At 40.6% G+C, this 12884-nt stretch overlaps 1 protein-coding gene and 1 long non-coding RNA gene across 4 annotated transcripts in view; one reads left to right on the top strand and one right to left on the bottom strand.

The window, feature by feature from the left end:
- The window catches only part of LOC130363670 (17-beta-hydroxysteroid dehydrogenase 13-like), a 77950-nt gene that overhangs the window by 34118 nt on the left and 30948 nt on the right, over window positions 1-12884 (top strand). The window contains exon 1 of one of the 3 annotated variants that reach the window (XM_056568730.1): window positions 11502-11639. The exons of the other annotated variants lie outside the window; for them this stretch is intronic. Within the exon in view, the coding sequence (XP_056424705.1) occupies window positions 11598-11639 (42 nt within the window). The 5' untranslated portion in view covers window positions 11502-11597. Of the gene's footprint in view, window positions 1-11501; window positions 11640-12884 lie in introns of those variants that run through there. 3 annotated transcript variants of the gene reach the window in all.
- Window positions 9599-12884, bottom strand: part of LOC130363707 (uncharacterized) — a 55195-nt gene continuing 51909 nt past the window's right edge. Inside the window, exon 5 of the long non-coding RNA XR_008891884.1 lies at window positions 9599-9758. This is a non-coding gene — a long non-coding RNA (uncharacterized LOC130363707). The remainder of the gene's footprint in view (window positions 9759-12884) is intronic.

The raw sequence follows: 12884 nt of genomic DNA, 5'->3' as shown, positions 1-12884 counted from the left end.
TAAGGACATCCTCCTGGCGACCCTTTTTTAGATGTTTTTTAGAAGGGATGCCGTCACCAGAGATATGATGTCTCTTGGCTTTAGCTTTTTTATGGATATTAAATCCTTTAGCTAGTTTAGAAACAGAGGTCTCAGGAGACCAATATAGGTCTGAGGGAGTTTTAGGATTAGATGTAGTGGGATGAGCCAAAGCCATAGAAATTGACCTAGAAACACTATCTTGCAATACCGTAACAGCGGATTGCAAGGCTGAGTGGACAGAGTGTCCCACTGAGGAATCCACTAATGCCTGAATATTATCCAGGTTGGAATTGTCAGTAACCGTAGGTTGAGGGCGAGTATCTCTTGGGATAGCCCTGGATTCATCTGACATTTCCATATTAAATTAGTGTAGATAAAATAATAGGGGAAAACAGGAAATTTGGGATAGAAAATAAACAGATTTTCTATGAAGAGAAAATCTGAATAAAATTTTTTGCCAAAGTACCTAAAATTGGCCACAAAGGTGGTAGCAGAGGCTAAGGTAATGAATTAATAGTTAAAAATACTGAAGGAAAGCAACTAATAGTATTATTAGTAACTAAATGGAGGAGGCTGAACGGGAGGCTGCTCACTGACTGGCTGACAGGAACCGTCTGAGAGACGGGTTCCCGCCCACGGCAGGTGATGACCACTCTGCCGAGATCGTGCGAGAGCCGAGATCCAGCGCACAAGATGGTGGCGGTGACGCAGCAAGAAAAGAAGATAGAAGATGTCGGAGTTCCGTGGAGGTTAGGAACCAACGATGGATAGAAGCGGGGATCGGAGGACAAGGTAAGTAGTCAAAGTAGAATCGGAGATGAAGTAAGGGGCAAACAATAAGAAATTATGTGAAAATATAGGGAGAAAACGAGTGTAAGATATAATGTACTGTAAATAAGAAGATATGGCGGCAATACAGTATATAATATTAAATTAAATAAATTAAATAATAATAATAGAGGGAATCGCTAAATATATATATACATAAATATACACCTAATAGGTATACAGATATATACACACAACCAAAGGGGGGGAAAGAGAAATTTAAATAACAGTGTTAAACAAGGAATATGATCAATAAATATTTATGGGAATGAATATACAGTATAAATTAATACAGAAACAATAATTAAGTATATATCAATTAAATCAATATATAATGGACACTCATCTATACTCTCTGCTGAGCAGCAAAAGAAGAGGAAGATATTATACAAACTGTCACCTTTATTATGTATCCTGTGTTACTATTGGTTAATGTGAAAGGTAGCATGTTTGGCTACGCTATACCTTACGTTTAAAGTTTTTCTCATACATATCATCTTATATATGTATTTTTCTTTTGCTGCTAAGTAAGTAAAAGAGGTTTAAAAAGCATAATAGGAGCGTTTTGTCTTGTTATAAAATTGTGCTTTTTGATAAAGTTTTAGTATCAACCTGATCCCCATAGTGTTTAGACAGTAATCCCAATAGAGGCATTGGGAATAATATGACAGCTCTTTTGAAGGACCTTTCCTTTTTATCCACCCACCATGTGCGACATGGAGTCCTCTGCTGACCAGAACATATTTGACGGTGTTAATTGATCTTTTTGTGGAGACTCATGAATTTTAGAGCGATTTATTGCCATAGTAACAGATTTGGATATGACATCCTGCATGGATGACATTGCAGACCTGACTGCGGTTTGCACTGATTTGCTGACTGATTGGTCTACCATAGACTGTAATATTTTTCCGTCCACATATTAAAAATGTTGTGTATCAGAGGTTTTAGTGGGCTCTTCATTCGCCATGAGAGCAAAAAATAAATAAATATATATATATATATATATATATATATATATACAGTATATGAATATTGTATAGGAAAATTGATAGATATGATCTTTTTTTTTTGTTCCACTCTTAAAATTTCCCTTTTTTCCATATGTCACTTATCAGTTTACATTCAGACTTATATAACCTATTCATTTCATCAGATTAACCTGTCCCCTTTAAATTTACGTTATATAAGATGGGTGCCAGGTCTAGAACCCCTTCCACTCTTAGAGTGCGTTCACACGGCCGTTTACCCCCGTTTTTTTTATCCCTGTTTCAGTTCCGTTTTTGCAGATTGTAAACGGATTTAAAAAAATCCCATTCATGTCAATGGGATTTTTTTTACAATCCGTTTACATCCGTGTGCACCCATTTCCGTTTTTTTTCATGGAAGAAAAAAAGGCACATGCAGTATTTTTTCTTCCGTGAAAAAAACGGAAGAAAACATGGACATTTTAATATTGAAGTCTATGGCAAACGGATGAACCTTTAATGTCATCCATTTGCACCCGGGTTTAAAATATCCGTAATTACATCTGAGCATGCTCAGAAGAGGTGACATCAGCAGACTCCTACAGTGTTGTGGGACTACTACTACTCTCATCATGGAAACAAGTCTTATGGAAACAAGGCTTATTTTTTGTGCCACCAATTCTACTTTGTAATGACGTCAGTCATTTTGCCCAAAAATCTACGGCGAAATGGAAAAAAAAATCATTGTGAGACCAAATTTTAAAAAAACCCACTGTTTTGTAAATTTTGGGGGCTTCCGTTTCTACGTAGTACATTTTTCGGTAACAATGACACCTTATCTTTATTCTGTAGGTCCATACGATTAAAATGATCCCCTACTTATATAGGTTTGATTTTGTCGGACTTCTGGAAAAAAATCATAACTACATGCAGGAAAATTAATACGTTTAAAATTGTCATCTTCTGACCCCTTTAACTTTTTTATTTTTCCGTGTATGGGGCGGTATGAGGGCTCATTTTTTTGCGCCGTGATCTGAAGTTTTTAGCGGTACAATTTTTGCATTGATAGGACTTATTGAATTTTTTTGCGCGTACGCCATTGACCGTGCGGTTTAATTAATGATATATTTTTATCATTCGGACATTTCCGCACGCGGCGATACCATATATGTTTATTTTTATTTTTATTTACACTGTGTTTTTTGTTTATGGGAAAAGGGGGGTGATTCAAACTTTTAATAGGGAAGGGGTTAAATGATCTTTATTCACTTTTTTTTTGCAGTGTTATAGCTCCCATAGGGACCTATAACACTGCACACACTGATCTATTACATTGATCACTGGTTTCTCATAGAAAACCAGTGATCGATGATTCTGCCGCTTGACTGCTCATACCTGGATCTCAGGCACTGAGCAGTCATTCGGCGATCGGACAGCGAGGAGGCAGGTAGGTAAACTTTCACTTCAGACGCGGCGTTCAACTTTGAACGTCGCGTCTAAAGGGTTAATAGCGCGCGGCACCGCGATCAATGCCGCGCTATTAGCCGTGGCCCCGCGTTATAGATCGGGAGCGGACACATGACGTTCCAGTACGTCATGTGTCCTTAAGGGGTTAAGGACGGAGCCCTTTTTCACAATTCTGACCACGATCACTTTACGCATTAATAACTCTAAAACGCTTTTACCGAATATTTTGATTCTGAGATTGTTTTTTCGTGACATATTCTACTTTATTTTGGTGGTAAATTTTCGTCGTTACTTGCATCCTTTTTTGATGAAAAATACCAAAATTTCATTTCAATTTTCTAACTTTGAAGCTCTCTGCTTATAAGGAAAATGGGTATTCCAAATAAATGTTATTTTTATTCACAAATACAATGGGCCTCATTTACTAAGCTGAAACCGACCAGTTTTTGTCTGGTTATTTTGCCTGAGACATGTCTTAGACATGTCTGCGCCAGTGTGCGACAGTCTGCGCCTGAAAAACCCGACAAACCCAAAAATGGGGTGTGGTCTGTCGCAAAAGGGGGCATGGCCGACTAAAAGGGGCGTGGTTTCACAACCAGACCGATTTACTATGGAATTCACAGAAAATCCTGTGGGTAAATGGCTGGAAAAATCGACCTAGAAAAAGCTGGTCAGAAAATGTTCCCGACTTTTCCCAATAGTAAATAGAGAGGAATCCTGCAAGTCTGAAACAACTTTTCCCAGTAGTAAAAATCCGACAATCTTAGTAAATGAGGCCCAATATGTCCACTTTATGTTAGCATCATAAAGTGGACATATTTTTACTTTTTGAAAAAATTAGAGGGCTTCAAATGGACAGATGTTACAGAACTACAACTCCCAGCATGCCTGGGCAGTCTAGGCATGCTGAGAGTTGTAGTTTGGCAACATCTGGAGGGCTACCATTTGGGCACCACTGTAACAGTGGTCTCCAAACTGTGACCCTCCAGATGTTGCAAAACTACAACTCCCAGCATGCCCAGACAGCCTTTGGCTGTCTGGCCATGCTGGGAGTTGCAGTTCGGCCTTCCTAGTGGTTGCCACAGTAAAGATCGCTTTACTGCAACTTTCCTTCCCCCCTACCGTCGCTTCCCTACCTGCGCCGTGATCCCCGCTGATGTCTCCGGTCCCCACACCATCTTCTTTGCAGGTACCCGGCCTCCATCTTCTCCTCCCGTTCTGCCTGACATCCAGGGGTGGGCAGAACGGGGGGTTTCCAGGGCAACCCACTGTCCTGCGCTGCCATTGGTCAGAATTCATTTCTGACTAATGGCAGGGGATAGGAGGAGATCGCAGCACTGCAACCTCGCTCCTCTCCCTCAGGATGATAGGGGCTGTCACTGACAGCTCCAATCATCCCTATTTTCCAGGTGATCGGGTCACCAGAGACCCGATCAGCCCGAAATAGCAGAAAATTGCATGTCTGAATTGACATGTGATTTTCTGCGATTGCCGACATGGGGGGGGGGGGGGTCTCAGGACCCCCCTCAGCGATGTGCCGGGATGCCTGCTGGAATCATCCAACCGGCTAGCGACGGGGACTGGAATTCCCATGGGCATATGAATACACCCTACGTCCTTAAGGACTCGGGATGCAGGGCGTATGCATACGCCCCACGTCCTGAAGAGGTTAATTGAGCCACAGCTTTTTGTAACCTTATTGCGAAGGCCTTGGCAATAATTTTTGTATCAGTATTGAGGAGTGATATAGGTCTATACGACTCCATTATAGTTTTATCCTTAGTATCTTTTAACAGTAATATTATATTTTATTATATCAGCTTCCCTCATTGATTTAGGCAAATCCCCTTCGTTCAGTGAATTATTTATAACTCTCAATAACGCTGGCAGTAATACCCCTCTAAATTTTCTATATATTTCAAATGGGAATCCATCTCCACCAGGATATGTATTCCCACTAATCGAGTCCAATGCTAAATTTAATTCAGCAATCTCATAAGAAAACTTAGAGAAGGAGCACTCACCTCTGATTTACTGGCAAACGGTATGCTTTATTAGAACACAGAGTTTCACATGCATCGGAAGAGGCAAGACAGATGGAGAGGGGGGTTTCTCACAAACACAGGCGACGGTTGGTTCGTATCATCAGGCCCTCAAACGTGGTGACGTCAGACAGCTAAGTTTGTAGTCCTGGCACCTGTGTTACCTAGGTAACACTACACAAACTTTACATTAACACCTTTAGTGGTGAAATATAGATATGTGGACTAAAAACAACACAGTCTTCATATTGAGCAACAACAGGAGCAGGCAAAGATCAGGCTTATCATAATAGAGCTGTGAAATTCTTCCTTGTCATTTAAATCTAGAGGGCTTGTTGCATCCAATCGCAATATCCATCGGGCTTCCTTTTTGATGAGGATTTGTTGTCCGTCTTGCCCGTCTAATGCACATTCAACTCTTTCCAGGGCAGTGGATGGGAATGAGTCCGGGCTACCGTTATGCATATTAATCATGTGCGATATGAACCGTGTAGCCCCAGTTCGTGTCCTGAGTGAGCAAAGGTGCTCCCTGACTCAATGGAAGAGCGAGCATTTTAATATAGGCCGCGGCTACAAACTAAACTATACTCAATAAAATCTGATCTACACGTTATATATTGTTTAATATCTAAAGTGCAGCTCCCTAATTTGATAAACTTAGCTTTGGAATTATATTTGAAAAATGAGCACATACCGCACTCAAAGTTCCCTAATGGCCTTGTATCCGAAAGCCATTGTGAACAAGGTTTTAAGCCCAGAGACCTGCGTTTCTTGATTTAGTCTTCAATTGTGTGGTTCCTTTTATACTGTATGTGATTACCGGGGGATTACTAGTAACTTCTTGTAAATCTTGGTGTGCTTGCAACATAAACCAATTCTTCATTATGGTACTTTTAATGGTAATATTCATTGCTGTATTTTTAAATGAAAAAACTATTCTGTTATTGGATTTAGTTTTGGAATGAGTTTTAAACAATTAATTACGGGGGATAGTATCAACTTTTTGTCTGGCATTTTTTTTTACTATTTCAGCTGGATACCCACATTCAAGGAATCTTTTTTCTATTTCATCAGCTTGCTTCTTATATTGTTCAGCATCATTGTTAATGCTTTTAATTCGGATTAGTAGGCTATATGGTATAATGTTCTTAATGGTTTTGGGGTGAGATGACTGAAAATGCAATAACAAATTTTTGGAGGTAGGTTTCCTATCACTAGATGTTCTCAATTTGTCTCTGTCTACTTCTACTTTCACATCCAAGAATTCCAATGTTTTGTCCCCAAATTCAGCAGTGAATCTCATATTTACATTATTGATGTCATTTAGGTATGAGACAAATTCACTGAACGCTTCTTTTGAACCGTCCAACACCACAAAGACATCGTCCAAGAATCGTAATAGTAGCTTTATGTGCCAGACAAAGGGATTCATGGATGTGAAAATATAATTTCTTTTGAAAATAGCAAGAAATATGTTTGCATAAGAGCAAGAAATTCGGGTACCCATCGCGGTAACCTCAATTTGCCTTTACCATTTGTCCTCATGTTTAAAGCAATTATTTGAAAGAATGAAAGAAATTGACTCTGTAACAAAATTTACTAAATCTGGTGACTTATTGGTGCAGCTTAAAAATTCACCAACTGCCTATACACCCGAATCATGAGGGATGCGGGTGTGCAGGCTCTCAACATAAATGGATGCTAACTTAGACTCCGGACGCCAAATGAAATCCTCAAGGGCAGTGATCAAATCCCGTGTCACGTAGGTATGTGGGTATTACTTTTAGGAGGGGTGAAATTAACCATTCAATATAGCTTGAAAGATATTCAGTAGGGGATTGAATCCCTGCTACTATGGGGCGACCTGGGGGAGGGGTTTGTTTTTTTAAATTAATTTTAGGTAAAATATACCATTCAGGGGTGCGTGGCTTTAGGAGGAATAATTTTTCAGCTGTTTTGGTACTAAGTAGATTGTTCTCTGTGAACCTTCTAAGTAGCAATCTAAGCTTCTCTATAATTCTGGAGGTAGCATTTTTTTTAAGTTTTTCATACACCTTCACATTCCCAAGTTGATTACCCACTTCCTGATTGTGGTCAAGCTTATTCCATACCACCACCACCCCACCTTTGTCTGCCTTGGTTATCAATATATCTTTCTTTTCTGCTAACCAATTCAATGCTTTCACTTCATCCTCACTAATGTTCAGCTAAGACTCTGGATATAATAAGGATTTCACCTCCTTGTGTACTTTGTTCCAGAATAGATCAATGGCACTGCCAGGCAAGACGGGAGGAATAAACTTGGAGGGATTACCTTGTGAAAAATATGTATTCTGAGTCTTGTCAACCTCCATCTATGTCTGCCAGGGCCACTAGATCTAGGAGGCAAGCATTTTCCACTTCACTGAATTCATTAACCACTTAAGGTTCTGTAAGTTAAATAAATTCATGACATGCAACTCATCCCATTACTTGATGAATGTCAAATCGTCAGTAAACTGTAAGGGAGCTTTACAAACTCGAAGGCCACGAGGTGTGCAGTTTTGCCCAACATATGCTTTTAATGAGTTAACTGTCCAAAAAGCACCATATCTCCTTTTTAGCCAAAGAGATAATGTTAAACTCCAGGCTTTTGAGGCTAATAACCGTTGCTCACATGTAGAGAACCAGAGAGCCCGTCCCCCCCCCCCCCCCCCGGGTCTGCTTTCTCCGCACCGACCGTGTTCTCACTGGAATCAGCAGTATCCATTTCCATCTGCGGTAGAGTCCAAATTAGACTTGCTCAAGGAGAATTTAATTTAGTTAATGTAATAGGAGAGTTAATCACACTTTTGTATTCCTCAGGGACTTTGTTCTATGTTCTCTAAATACTTTTCCACCTCTTCCCGTGTTCGCGTTCCTTTTGCTGTATATAATGATTCAAAATAAGCTGCAAATTCAGAGATAATTTCCTTAGGGTCTTTGCATATTTCTCCATTTCTACCCTTTACGACAGTTATATGATTTTTTTACCCTTTGACTTTGGATTATGTTCATTAATCGTCTATTTGGTCTACCTGTATCAAAATAACGCTGTTGTCCTGAAACTTTACTTTATTTTTACTTTTTTCTTTTATATATTAATTTAATCTCTCCTGATCTTCCCTCCAAATGTTTTCTTTCTGATTATCTTCAGGGTCCTCTGTATATTCCTGCTCTGATTATTTTTTTACCGCTGTCACTAGTTATTTCTCTCTTTTCTAAATTACTTCCTTTTTTTAGATTGCCCAAAGCAACTCTCCTCTCAGGAAGGCCTTAGCAGCTTCCCAAACTGTTTGATCCGATGAAGAATCCCAGTTTAATCGGAAAAATTCTTCTATGTGCCCTTCAATCTCATCTGTTTTTATAAACTCTAACCAATGTTTTTTTTTAAACACGTCACTACCTTCAATTCCTGTATTAATTTGTATTTTTAGTGGCGAGTGGTCTGATATACACCGTGTTAAATATCTTACCTTGGTTATTTTATTCATACCTACCTTATTACCTAAACATAAATCAATGTGGGACATTGTCTGGCATGATTTATTCCAACAGGAAAATATTTTTTATTTAGTCTCCATACATCATGTAAACATATCTCCTCACATATTTTTGCAAGGGGTGTCCTACAATTCCTTACCTCCCTACCATTTACCCTAAATCTATCACAGTTTTCTTCCATTACACAATTGGAATTTGTGGAATGTATACAAATGCCAATATACATATCAACCCATCTAATTTTCCATGCAAAACTACAAATCTACCTTCTTTATCTATAAATTTACTATATAAACCCCATTTAACCTTTTTTTGTATTAACACTGATACCCCTCTAGAGTATCTGTTTTCTCTTGTTCTCTCTATTTGAACCCCTCTAGAGTATGATATATGGAACTAGTGGTAATAATGTGACCACCACTTCCTATTTAACATGTGTTTCCTCAATTAATTGAGTTTCCAATAACCCTACAACCCCTGGTACATTATTTTTAATCAATTCCATTATTGCAATACGCTTACATCTATCTCTTGATCCCCTCATATTCCAAACTAATAACTGTACACACAGGAGAAGAAGAAAACAAACAAACAAATAATCTCACCCAGGGGGTGGGGGATAGGCTGGTATTCTTTGTGCTCTTTCAATGCAGAAAAATGCTAAAAGATTATTTTCCCCACAGACGGACAATATCCAATTCTGCAAAAATGTTACTGGGTCCTTCCCCTCCACCCCCTCTGGCAGACCAACTATCCTCAAATTGCACCTCCGTGACCTGTCTTCCAAATACGTAACTTTTTGGCATAACATTTTATTTTCATATAATATTTTTTTCTCTTATGTTTTAACTGTGTTCACTTCATCTTCCACCACCATCGAAATTCTGCTTTCAATATCTGAACACCTTCACTGATATTTAAAAAAAAAAGTAATAAATAATGATATATTAAATTTATTAATTAACTAATAAATCATGCAAGAAAATTATACTATAAAGGGGCACTGAGTAATTGATACAGTGGGGATCAAAAGTTTGTGCACCCCAGGTTAAAATTTGTATTAATGTGCATAAAGAAGCCAAGGAAAGATGGAAAAATCTCCAAAAGGCATCAAATTACAGATTAGATAGACATTCTTATAATATGTCAACAAAAGTTAGATTTTATTTCCATCATTTACACTTTCAAAATAACAGAAAACAAAAAAATTGCGTCTGCAAACGTTTGGGCACCCTGCAGAGTTAATATCTTGTACTGCCCCCTTTGGCAAGTATCACAGCTTGTAAACGCTTTTTGTAGCCAGCCAAGTCTTTCAATTCTTGTTTGAGGTATCTTTGCCCATTCTTCCTAACAAAAGTCTTCCAGTTCTTTGAGATTTCTTGGCTGTCTGTCATGCACTGCTCTTTTAAAGTCTATCCATAGATTTTCAATTATATTGAGGTCAGGAGATTGTGAAGGCCATGGCAAAACCTTCAGTTTATGCCTCTTGATCTAATCCCCTGTGGATTTCGAGGTGCGTTTAGGATCATTATCCATTTGTAGAAGCCATCCTCTCTTTAACTTCAGCTTTTTCACAGATGGCATCAAGTTAGCGGAAATTTTATTGAATCAATTTTTCCTTCTACTCGTGAGATGTTCCCTGTGCCACTGGCTTCAATACAACCCCAAAGCATGATTGATCCACCCCATGCTTAACAGTTGGACAGAGGTTCTTTTCATTAAATGATGTTCCCCTTCTTCTCCAAACGTACCTTTGCTCATTCCAGCCAAAAAGTTCAATTTTAACCTCATCTGACCACAGAACTTGTTTCCAAAATGCATCAGGCTTGTCTATATGTTCAGTTGCAAAGTTCAAACGCTGATTTTTTGTGGTGAGGACGTAGAAGATGTTTTCTTCTGATGACTCTTCCATGAAGACCATATTTGTACAAGTATCTCTTTATAGTGGAATGGTGTACCACTCTCACAATCCTGCGAGCTGTTCTGATATTTGTCTTGGTCTTCCAGATCTTGCTTTAACTTCCACTGTTCCTGATGACTGTCATTTCTTAATTACATTCCGAACAGAGGATATTGACATCTGAAAACATTTTGCTATCTTCTTATAGCGTTCTGCAGCTTTGTGAGCGTCAACTATTTTCAGTTTCAGATTTCTAGACAACTGCTTAGAAGAACCCATGGTGCTGATTGTTGGGGCAAGGTCAGATGAGTCTGGGCATTTAAAATCTTTGGGATTTACATCACCAGGTCTCAGCTTTGCAAAGGGAGCAGTGCATGCTATAAATTCTGCAGGGTGCCCAAACTTTTGCAGATGCCATTTTTTTGTTTTCTGTTATTTTGAAAGTGTAAATGATAGAAGTAAAATCTTTTTGTTGACCTATTATAAGAATGTCTAATCTGTAATTTGATGCCTTTTGGAGATTTTTCCATCTTTCCTTGGCTTCTTTATGCACATTAATACAAATTTTTACCTGGGGTGCCCAAACTTTTGATCCCCACTGTATACAATGACTGTAAAGGATATTATGTTAGGTAATAAGGGTTTCTAACATGAGATGGTGCTGGAGTATATGAAATACACTGTATCGGGTATAGGCGAGGTCTGTGACAGTCTGAGAGAGAGCAGAGCCGGCTGAAAGGATATCACTGCAAGCGCTCGTTGAAGCTGTGAGAGGATGGAGTGCCGGAGACAGAGAGCTGCCGCGTTTGAGGAGATTGAATGTAGCACGGGAAAACAGCTAATAACCAGATGTCAAATGACCTCAGTGACGCAGCTGGAGCCGTGGCTGAGGTACGATACAACGCTAAGGGGATATAGTCATGAGGGGAATATGAATAAGCCAAGAAAAATGAAAAAATAATGAATTGATAATGATATTTATAATATTAAATGAGGAATTAGATGGGAGAATGAAATAAAGGAGTACCGTATATACTCGAGTATAAGCCGAGTTTTTCAGCACGATCTTTCGTGCTGAAAACACCCCCCTCGGCTTATACTCGAGTGAACTCTCCGCCCTCAGTGGTCTTCAACCTGCGGACCTCCAGAGGTTTCAAAACTACAACTCCCAGCAAGCCCGGGCAGCCATCGGCTGTCCGGGCTTGCTGGGAGTTGTAGTTTTGAAACCTCTGGAGGTCCGCAGGTTGAAGACCACTGCGGCCTTCAACATCATCCAGCCCCCCTCTCACCCCCTTTAGTTTTGTACTCACCTCCGCTCGGCAGGACGTTAGGGTGCGCTGGTCCGGTGCTGCAGGACTGTCTGGTGGGGAGGTCGTCCGGTGGGATAGTGGTTCCGGGCTGCCATCTTCTTCGGGGGGCCTCTTCTCCGCGCTTCGGGCCCGACCCTGGAATAGTCACGTTGCCTTGACGACGACGCAGAGGGGCGTTCATTACCAACGTCCCTCTGCGTCGTCGTCAAGGCAACGCCTCTATTCCGGGCCCAAAGTGCGGAGAAGAGGCCCCCCGGTGAAGATGGCAGCCCAGAACCACTATCCCACCGGACGACCTCCCCACTGGACAGTCCTGCAGCACCGGACCAGCGCACCCTAACGTCCCGCCGAGCGGAGGTGAGTACAAAACTAAAGGGGGTGAGGGGGGGGGGCTGGATGATGTCGAAGGCCGCAGTGGTCTTCAACCTGCGGACCTCCAGAGGTTTCAAAACAACAACTCCCAGCAAGCCCGGACAGCCGATGGCTGCCCGGGCTTGCTGGGAGTTGTAGTTTTGAAACCTCTGGAGGTCCGCAGGTTGAAGACCACTGTATCAGACATTGACAAGCGGTGATGATGAAGGGGGGGGGGGGGCTGTGGGATTATGACAAGGGGATGATGAAGGGGGGGTGGGATTATGACAAGGGGATGATGAAGGGGGGTGGGATGATGACAGGGGGATGATGAAGGGGGGTGTGGGATGATGACAAGGGGATGATGAAGAGGGGGTGTGGGATGATGACAAGGGGATGATGAAGGGGGGGTGTGGGATGATGACAAGGGGATGATGAAGGGGGGGTGTGGGATGATGACAAGGGGATGATGAAG

This window comes from Hyla sarda, chromosome 1, assembly GCF_029499605.1.
Source record: "Hyla sarda isolate aHylSar1 chromosome 1, aHylSar1.hap1, whole genome shotgun sequence".
Taxonomy (NCBI): Eukaryota; Metazoa; Chordata; class Amphibia; order Anura; family Hylidae; genus Hyla; species Hyla sarda.
The sequence above is the reverse complement of the archived record's forward strand: the minus strand, read 5'-3'. Positions and strand labels throughout refer to the sequence as shown.